The sequence below is a fragment of the Lepisosteus oculatus genome, chromosome 17 (assembly GCF_040954835.1).
Source record: "Lepisosteus oculatus isolate fLepOcu1 chromosome 17, fLepOcu1.hap2, whole genome shotgun sequence".
Classification (NCBI taxonomy): Eukaryota; Metazoa; Chordata; class Actinopteri; order Semionotiformes; family Lepisosteidae; genus Lepisosteus; species Lepisosteus oculatus.
Window position 1 is genome coordinate 1,308,901 of NC_090712.1, and position 10,981 is coordinate 1,319,881.

Consider the following 10,981-nt stretch of genomic DNA (forward strand, 5'->3'; position numbering starts at 1 on the left):
TTTTCACTCTCGTCCAGTGTCAAGTTAGCAATTCTTCATAAACTCTGCCCCGTAAAGCAACTCGATCTCTCAGGCAGCACTGCCCTGGTCCCAGTCCAGATCTCTACCAGCGATCTCTGGACAACAAGGCCAAGTCTGCTTGGACTGAACTCCCTTACCAATTACTGCCATGAAGAGTCTGCCCTGAACAAAAACACACCGCCGAAATGAGTTTAAAAGCCCTCATCCACAGCAAACACGCAAAAGGGATAAATGGTGCAGAATATTCACACAGGAAATAAGAAGAGTGCTCTACAGGGACTACAGGAGTCCTTGTAGGTGTGCTCATAATCAGCTGCTCTCTGTGCTTGAAAGTTGATCCGATAGGGCTTGCTGCAAAATGTACGTCACATCAACTGACTTTCGTCACTCTTGTCCCAGGTTCTGTAGAGCAGTCAGCATGGTTTACCCAAAATGCGAAATCTTGAATCAATTCTTCTCTCTCTCTCTCCTTGTGTTGCAGATCAATGAAATCCATTCCAGTCATCAAGACTTTTTACTAGTGGTGTAACTCTTAAAAGTGTTGTCGTATTCCCTTAGCCCTGTAAATACAGTATTCGAGCAGAAGTGGGGTATAGGTAGGTGTACTGTATTGGAGGTGGATGACTGATGTGGAGGTGCAGAGACCACGTTTTGGTCACAAGATACAGAATTCTGACCATGTCTTCATTAAAACCTTCACATCATGAACTCCAGGTAGACTTTGGTATGAACAGACTACTGTGATGACAAAATTAAAACAATTTTTGCAACGGAAACAGTCTATGGAGCATGCCCATGTGTCTTTGTTATATATACACTGTAAAGGTATTGTTAGTCTCTGAAAGCCTTGTGTAATTAATGAGTCAGGAGGCATGATAGGTGGGATAGAGAAGAAAGCTTCAGAGGTTTTAAAAATAGGTAAGTCGTTAATATTTTATACAAATATTTGCTCCTGAGGCTCCTTCCATAAAAAGGAATACCTAATTTGGGATACAGTAAATGCGTACTGTTAAAGTAGCCTCTTCTGATCTACACATCACTCAGTTCATTCGTGCCAACTTTCAGAAGGTGTCCCAGTAAGACATCGTCAAAACGACCTACATGTGAGGAGGCGCGGTAGTTAACATTTCTGCCTCACAGCTGCAGGGTCCTGGGATCGATTCCAGCTTGGGAGGTGCATCTGAACCGAGCCTGCTTGCTCTCCGGGTCCATGTGGGTTTTCGGCAGGCAGCTCGGTGCTGTCCCACCCCCCAGAGCTGCGTCGCTGCTCTAAACTGTCCCTTGTCAGGGTGGAGGGTTGGAAGGAGATCTCATACTTTCAGGCTTTGTTGCCAGTGCATCCAGTCCCACCTTTTTGACTCCAGAGAAGCACCATTTAAAAGGGAACTGCAACACTTTTTTATTTCAGGGTTAGAAAATCAATATTGATGAATGCATTTAAAACCACAAAAAAAGTAGAACCCACATAGTAACTTGTAAAACCTCAACATCACAATATAGATTAAATTTCCAGGTATGTACAGCGCCATGTTCTGCAATTCAGAAGAGGCAACAAAACATCCAGTGATATGAAGTGGCTCTATTACACTGTAAACAAGCAGGCTTGCAAAGACATTTCCTTTAATCCAATAGAAATATTGCAATCGATCTTGAGACAGTTTTGTTGACAAACACTACTTGTTAACTCTGCATGGAGATCACATTGAAACATTTCTGAGGTGAAATGTCTGCTGCACAACTTGTACTTAATCATCACAGTGACTAGTGAGCAGGAAGGGCCACATCACATCTCAATTCCTCTGAACCTGAATACGAGTTTCCAATATCAGGCCGACTAACAGCATCACAAAGTTCCAGATTTTGTTTTTCATTCGAAATTTGCCAAATGTTTCTATAATGTGAATGAATTTATTTTGTTACCAAGATTTAATAACGGTCAGCGAAATTTAGACTGCAGTTCCCCTTTAATGAGTGCCATGGAGTTGAATGGCCTGATCTCCTTAAGGTCTTGAGGATGTGAGGTTTCAGGAAACATTGCAAAAGGAGTACTGGTAGGAAAACTGAAACCTAGGACATGCCAAAACCTGCCTGTGGCCACATCACAAACATACAGTCCTAGCAATGCTGTTACTTGAGCTGCTCTGCGTAGAGAAACAATTAACCTGACTAGTCTCAGCTTGTTTGGAAAGGCAGGTCTTGAATGTTGGCTAGAACCATGCATGACAGCTGGAGTAAAACATGTGCATGACTGTTATTCAGTGCTGTCATTATGTGTAAATTCAAAGTGTCCAACTTTGAAATTCAAATATTCAAGTTAGAGATCTTTTCATGACTGCCTTGTGTCTAAAATGTTAATGGACAGGTTTCACCAGTAAACCAAAGGCCATGTGGCATGTCATCCTGAATGCAAAATACACCAGAAACAGCTAACAGAAGGTGACAACTTTGCTGTATGTAAGAACAGTACAAAACAAATAAACACTATTTGATGGTTATAAATGTAAAACCCCCAACAAACACTATAAGAGGATCTGATTCAAGTATTCCAAATCCTCAGAGACTCTGAGGGAATCAACTTAATGGACTACATTCCAAGATGAGCAATGAAATATGGACCCAAAGTCACAAGTGGAAAATTAATTGCATTTAGGACTGAAAATGAACTCAACTCTCTTGGAATCCCTCAAGAAACGACAAGATGTTCTAGGATTGTTTAGCTACAACACCCCAAATTGATGAAGCTCAGCTGAATTACATTATCTCCTCGCATTCAGAAGTGCTTGATGTTCTTAAGGATGGTATGACAGAGGACCCTGTGATCACAGACAGCTGTTGGACAGAGATATTGACTTCAGCAGAAGACACTCATGAGTGCAATGTACTGCTGCTTAAAAGAGCTATGCACCAGAACAAAGTTAAATCTAACCTGCAGTGAGTGTGGGAAATTACCTTTAGATCTCAAGTGTACCTGGTTGTTCTCCTCTGGATGAACAATATATTTTCTATAACATGGTGACCAAAATTGGACACAATATTCTAAAGGAGGCCTTACTAGTTCATTATACTATTTTGACATCATAAAATGCTTTTAGCTATAAATCTCATATTTTATATGCCTTTTTAAATGCTTCCCAATTCCTTCTGTACCCTTGCACCTTTTTTTAAATGTTGCATAAAATTAAGTCCTAAAACTGAAAATCTGAATCTCAGCTTGGGTTGTTCTGTGTGAAAATCAGTGCTTGATAATATGTGCCAGGCAGGGACTGAAGTGCAAACCTTCCCAAATTCCTGTCTAATTTGCTCTGACAAGAGTAAAACTAGCTCAAAGCACAGAGAACAGGACGAGATGTCTCACTTCACATCACCCTCAGTACTATTGTTCTTCTTCAGCCTTGCACACTGCGCTTGCAGACAAACGTGCTGGATTTCAGACACTCCTCCAGTCTGGTCACAGAATGCACACAGAATGAAAATAAGCCACTGAACAGCACCCAAGCACATCCGAGTATAATGTATATACCCAGCTTGTTTGTTGTTGATGTTAAGGACAGTGATCTGAGGCTCAAGCATCCTTTAATTAAAATCTAAAATTAAAATGTTTATATTATACAAGATAACCCACCCAATTTCAATTGGCATGTGCATCTTCATGTCTCAGCTCTCAGACAAAAGATGGTTACCAGGCTCTTCTGGCCCGCCCTCCAACAGAGCCGCTCACTTGACATTACAGGCTCTGCAGAGACGGACAGGAGGAGCATCACCGATTGGAGGGGAGGCATGTCCCTCAATGATGTCATCTCAAGCCAGTAGGCGCCCAGGTGGCTACAGAGGTCCCTGTTTTGTTGGGAGTCAAGAGATCCCCAGCCACTTAATCCCCATGGTTGCATCCTTACCCAACCACAAGATGCTTACCCTTTGCTTCAAATAGATTCAGTTACTACAAATAAGCAATTGCACAGAGAACAGATCCTTATGAAAATAATGTTACTAATTGCACAATAATATCTAGTAACACAGCAAAGGCCAAATGCTTTGGGGAAAGAGCACTCAGCGTGCCTTTATGTCCCAGTGTGCAATATTTCAAACCACTAACACAAATTCCAGAGTTTGCTTTGATTTCAAAGTGGCTTAATCATGTTGATCACCCTAATTTAATTTAAAATAATCTAGCATGACATTTAATAAGCCAGGACAGCATTGAAGCTCTGAGCAAAGAATTTACAACAACACAACTTTCATTTTCTTCCAACAGCTGAGGAACAACCCTGTTAAATAACTACATCTCAGTTTCAGTTTAGGGATTTCACTCAGGGTGAACCAAATGGTCTTCTCTTATCGTTATCACTTATTTAATGGCTGTCTGGCAATAAGAACAATTATGAAGAAGAGAAGACCCTTTGGTTTGTGCATCTCTTTTAATCTCAACAAGACCTTTTTCTGAAGGAAGGCAGGGTATCGGCTTCAACAACGAGCCATCTCTAGCCCCATGAGCACCACACTCTCTCGCCACCCTCTGCCTACATCACCTTCTCCAGCCTCACCTGTTGCCTGTATGCTGTATTAACAGTAATAAAATTATGGCTCGTTCTTTAAGACTAAAAATGAAATCACTCACAGCAAGGAAACTAACACAATAATCATATGAATCATACAACAAAATAATTTAAAATTCATACGTAGTTTTAATATCACCAATAAATAACGTATGTTAAATACGTTATTCATTATAAAGTCTAAGAGTGAATTTATTGGTTGCTATTGGCAATGAAAACACAGGTATGAATAATATTCATTAAATAAAGGAGAACAAAATATACTCTGAAGCACGAGGATTAACAAGGGAAATTAATTCAATGCAATATGATTTTCAGAACACAGATGGCTAAAGATATTAAAGCAAAAACCACCACTATGTGAAACATGCTTTCAATTCAATTCAGTACTTGAGATATAAAAATAAATGGGATTGAACTGACATGCTTTCACAACTAACACCATGACAGACTAACAGCCTGTTTGCAAAGACAGACCACACCTCAAAGGCTTGGGGTGCCAACGGTGACATCTGAGAGCACAATATCTCCAGAAATACAGAACCTTCTTACACCTGGAAGAACTAGATTCTGGATGAAACTTCTGTACTTCTTTACTTATACACCTCACCTGACATTTACGATTACTGTTATGATGAGAGAGGTGTATTTATCGAGGATGGCTGGATTTAGCTGGGCAGACTTACTTCAGCATGTTTGATTTCTCAAGCACTGATAACACTGTGTGCTTTGTCACATGTATAAGTTGACTAAGAGAGGGAATTACTCAAGCTGTGCAGTAATCTTTTTGTTATGTAATAGTGGAATTGCTCGAATGCTAGCAGACTACAATCAATATACGCGCTGAAGACAGGGCTCTGACAGTGTTAAAAATAGACTGTGTGCTAATACAGACCTTGAGTCAGACAAGGCTGAAGCTGCAGGCACAGGGGCCTGTTGGAGATCAGACGGGCGAGTGAGGAATGAGGGATCACAGAGCAAAATCAAAGAGGAAAAAAAGGCTAGAGTTTGAAACCTAAACTGTTAATGTTAATGTACACTGGAACAGGCCAAACAGCCCTGATCCATTTCTGTCAGTGAATATCATGCACCACTGCTCAGTGGAAAGACTGAGCAACAGAACGACGTGCATCGCCTGACGGGTTGGTGGTGAGATTCCCGAAGAGTCCTTCACGACGTGACTCATGCTAAGCAACAGTTCGCAACGCAATTTCACACCTCTTCCCTCCCAAGACTGCAACCATTTTGTTCACTAGATATTTTAGCTGGAATCATCTATTAAAATACGACAGAGCTCTCCATTCTCTATTTTCCACAGCTAAGGTGAGCCTGAACTTTCTTCAGCAACATGCTTATATGTTTCTCCTATTCTGCTGTAGCAGGCAAAGAGGTGGCGGCGGCTTAAGCTTGTGCATAAGAGAACAGGAATACAGCCACAGTCAGGCACCTGCAAACACTCTACTGAGTGGAAACACAGCTACTGCAGGAAACTTCTGAAATCTATAAACCCCCACTGAAACGCAACACACAAAAATAAAGTGAAAAAAACAACCTTTTTAACTCCTAGAAGAAAGATGCTTGGTTCAGAGGAAAATCATGGTAGAGCCAAACTGAAAATGTCTCAAAAGTCTCTAAGCAGGCCTTGATACAGCAAGTTACGTTGCAGTGATGACACCGGGAATCCAGCAGTCCTCTGACAGCAATAAGGCTTGTGGGTGGCCGGGTAGATTATTTAGCTGCCCAAATTTTTCAATTTTACTGAAATAAAAAATAGTGCAGTCTTATTGTTTAATTGCCTCTTAACTATTTGGTACAGCTCTGGGGACAAACCTGTACTGCCCTCTGCAATGACAGCGCCGCCCGCTGGCCCTGCACAGAACAGCACGGCCGCAGTGTCACGGCCCGCCTGCCTGACAGGAGCACTTGTCCTTCGCAACGCGCCACAGCAGGGAGACACGGGCAGCTGGTGGGGGGCGCAGCACTGTAAGCTGATCACAGATCGGAAGAGAACCCCCCCCCCCACAGCTGTGCAGCTGATCGAGGAAGGCCGGGCTGACCAGAGTGTAACGAATCTAAGTTCACAAGTGTCACTGGGCGGAAGGGGGCTCTTCAAAGGCTAACAGCATAGGAAGGGCTGCAACTGCCAACCTGGTTCCATTTATTTCCAATGTTACTTAAGTGCAGGTGCTGTCAAATCCAAAATTCAGCTGCGGCTATTTAAGTCTGCATTAATTCAGTGGATGTTTAATTTCATAGATGTTTCTTATCACCAAGGGTGCAAGAGAGTCCCTTTCACGTATAAAACAAAGGTTAGTCTCATGAAACTGAAGCTCGTACTTTATCAGGTGGAATGAATCAAATGACTCCTGAGAATATATAATTATGGCAAACACACCTGTGTGTCATCGGACTGTGGTGAACGACGGAAGGCCTGCATTTATTCGATGTTATTTTAAAGACGACTAGGCTAATTTGGTCAGTCTACTGCGCCCAAGCTTCACGTTTGAAATGTGAGCGAGCATGCCATCAGCCACTTTTTTACAGACAAGTGACATCTGAAGGGATAACTATTCTTATAGGCAGCAGGCATCCACTGTGCACTGCAGGATTTCTGAGCTGCATGTCTGTACAAACTGTTACAATAAACCACAATGTCAACCAAGTGTGCAGGATACTGAACTGAACTGTTTTAAAACAGGGTGCCGGAAAAGAGCTTGCACCTCATAACTCCTGAACTACAACAAACTGCTTTTCTTGTTTTATTGTACTACATGATGCACTGCTTAATTTATGGCAGAGGGACAGACTGGCTGAAATAAAACCAACAATGTGCATGTGATAAGTGAATACAGTAAGGCAGGTGCCCTTCCTGGCTATGGGGCTCACATATGGTTAAAGAAAACTCAGTCTGCCTTTATACCTGCAACCCCCTATCAAGACTCCTGCCGATTCACAAAGAAGCAAGCACCAGAGGACATGTGCATCTCTCCCCATCCAGTCTCTCCACACTTCTCTGCAAAAAAAGAAAGCTGAACCAGGAGACTTATCTCCTGCTTCCATTTCCTATTTCAATTTCAGTCTCTCGCTTCTGAGGGAAATGAAGTCCACTCAAGCCTTGCAAATGATCAAATGTCGCAGCACGCTGCTTTGCAAAGAAATGTTTTTTGATGTCCTTAGCTTCAATTTGTTTCTGGTTCTGCAAATTAACAAAACAAAAACTGCTTGGGACAAGACATAGCGGTGATGGACAATAAAATGATCTTAAAGAGTTTCACTTTGCATACAAACAAACCAGCACCTGTTTCACCCTAAAGCACATGAGAAGCAGAAAGTGCACAGGGACTAGTTGTGAGCTGTAGCTCATGCCCACTCTAGCCTTTATTGTATTGACACAGTAAGCGTGTAACGACAAAGACGTGGACAGTCTAAAACAACAGTGTTCTCATGTTAGTATGGTTAAGTGGTAACCCCCTGAAATTAACATCCCCTCCTTTTCTAAAAGGCTACTCAGGCTCTTTTGAAGTACTGTGGGATATTAATGCCCTTGGGAATCCTAAAGATCCGGAGATGGAACATGTCACAAAACCACCAACATTTTAGTCCTGTGATTAGCACCCACATCCCCACCAGCAACTGGTCTGTAAAATAAGTCCCACCCGAAATACAAGCACAGCCCCACCCCCAGTGCAGCTCAGTTCCTGCAATCTCGGGAAATTCTCCAAATTCACCAAAATAAAGTGGCGGGCTCTGCACAACAGAGAGAAATGGATAACCACCCAATTGCGACAACTTTGTTTAACACGACAGATAAGACTAGACCATTGGGGTGCCCTCTGGTACAGGAAACGTTACCAACTTCCCTGGGCATTTCAAACACAAGCTTCTTTTCGTTTTGATGTAGGTTTGGTTCCAAAGCGAGTAAAACTCTTTGTGCCACACAGTACTTGGGAAATATTGCAAACAAGAGGAAGCCATTTAACAACGTCTGACTCATTTGGTAACTCAGCGTTGAAGCAAATCAGCAGGCTCTTCCTGGACGAGCCCACAGTCTGAGCTCCTTGTGTCAGTCCTGATCCTGACACAGGCCTGTGTGCTGTCTCAATATGGATCCCTTAGAATCTGAAATACAGGACCTAGACCAAATCACCTCTCAATCTCCTTTATTCTAGACAGAGGTTCTTTAACCTGTATGCATAGAACAATGCCCTGACACAAGCAATCATTCATGCTGCTCTTCTCTGAACTCTTTCCAAGGCTGTGATATCCTTTTTGGATTGTGGTGACTAAATCCAAACAACTTCCCAAGTGAGGTCTTTTCATGACCACATTGTAAAACACCACATTTTATTCTATACCAGGGTTTTCTGTTCACTTTTTGACTGCTTCCCCACATTGTCTAAATAGAAGAGTCGACAAAAAACCCAGATCCCTTTCGTGTGCAACTTCCTACAGTGTTCCTATTGCCAGTGGGAATCCCTTCGCACTTAGATACTGTACTACTGCAAACTGCTTTGGTTGTGTGCTGATCCAATCCATAGCTCTGTCTACATCTTTTTTTGTAGCGGTTTTGCTGCTGGTTGTGTGTGGCTCACTTTTATATCATCTGCAAGTCTAACACTCATTAGAGATGTGAATTTTTTGGAAGAGCTAGGGGCCTAATTAGGAATCCTGCAGCATACCACTGCTTCGGTCTTAGATCCCAGAAAGAGGTTAGACTATACTATATTTGAATTAAACTAACCTTTATCACTCCTAACTGAATTTATCTAGCACATCAAGACCTCATAAACATATAACATATACCACAATAATACAACAACAGTACAAACATTTAACAGAGCTCATCCAGTATTAAACAGGCAGTTAGCTTATAAACGGTCTAAACACAATGATGATAAGAAGATACCTAAATGCAAATAATTTATTTTTCTAAAAAGAGTGGATAAGGCGGGTCATCTAAGATTTGATGTGCGAGATTAATGTCACTCCGTTAGACATGTTTTTGAGTTCAAGGATGTCTCCTTTGAGGTACTGTTTCCTGATAGTTAACCAGTTACCTTGAGGTCCTATGCTTTTAATTTGAGGAGTAATATTTTGTAAAAGACCTTTATGAATGTCATGAAAATTTAAACACGCCATGTTGCTTTAGTGTTATCAATTGTCCTCGCTGCGTGTTGAAAGAATTCCAGTAAGTGTGTTAAACATGACCTTCCCTAGTTGAATCACGACCTTTGCACTAATAACTTTCAAGGGAAGATTTTTCTTGCCGTGAAGAGAAGCCTTAACAAGAAACCTCAAACTGGTCACAGTCCTCTTCAGTTACGAAAAACGTGGAACATTTTTTTTTTTATCCAAAACGCTCACTTCAGGGCATAAATGCTACAATGGTCTGACGCCACTCAAGTCAAGAGTTTTTGACTCCCTGAGAAAGTTAATTAAGTACATTGTACTTAAGGTTAAAGACGAGTCATGTTAATGGGAGAATTACAAAAAAAAAAGGAAAACCGGTAGGTTTAGTTAATCCTTAGCAACATCGACGCAAAAAAACGATCTCCCAGACGACACGCTTGCCAGCCCGGTGTGAGAGTCAAACACAACCTGACACCACCAGCACGCCAATGGGGAAGATTTCACAGCACTTCTAGCGGGCCCGTTCAGGTATGCCCACTCTGCACGCAAGACCCAACTCCGCTCCCCGGTACGGGACTCGGCGAGCTGCGCCCTGCATTCGCGCCAGACCGGCTCCGCTGGCCCGACAGCCCCGCTCCGCAGCGAGCTGGACGAGGCGACACTCGTCTTCTGTGCTGCGACGTGATGTTGCGCCGTTGAAGCTGCGCGCCGCAACACACCGCCGGTCCAGTAAACAAACACAAACACAAACACGGAAACAAGCGTCGAGTCAAGCCCGAAGCGGCGAGCCCAAGGTGACATTAGCAATCAAGCTGCGCTCGCCTGGGGTTTCCCTAACTCATGGCACGCCGTGACCTTCCGATGGAGCGCAGCCACACCGCATTGCTGTTCCCGCAGCCGCCGTGCCGGGGAGCGGGGAAGCCGGACGGGGCTGCACCCTGCCCGGCTCGCCCTTCCTGGCTGCGGCCGGGAGCTCCGGCTCTGCGCACACTACCCCTCACCTGACATCGGCAGACGATATCCGCGTCCTGGGCCAGCAGGTCCACCACCTTGCCCTTGCCCTCGTCGCCCCACTGGGCGCCCAGCACCACCGTCACTTGGTTGCCGACGCCCCGGTTCACCACGCCGGTACCGGCTCCGTTCCGAGCCCCCGCCGAGTCTGCGCTCCCGCCGTCCGACATGCCCGCCCGCCCGTCTGTCTGTCTCGGTCTCCGTCTCCCGGCAGCGAGGCTGTGCGGCAGTGTCGCTCGCGCACGCGCACGCTCGGGAGCGCGCGG

At 43.7% G+C, this 10,981-nt stretch overlaps 1 protein-coding gene across 1 annotated transcript in view; it reads right to left on the reverse strand.

Annotated features, from left to right (window-relative positions):
• adss2 (adenylosuccinate synthase 2) overlaps nucleotides 1-10,969 on the reverse strand; it is a 33,456-nt gene extending 22,487 nt beyond the window's left edge. The window contains exon 1 of the mRNA XM_069180032.1: nucleotides 10,706-10,969. Coding sequence (XP_069036133.1) covers nucleotides 10,706-10,885 — 180 coding nt within the window. The 5' untranslated portion in view covers nucleotides 10,886-10,969. The remainder of the gene's footprint in view (nucleotides 1-10,705) is intronic.
• Nucleotides 10,970-10,981: the final 12 nt, after the last annotated feature.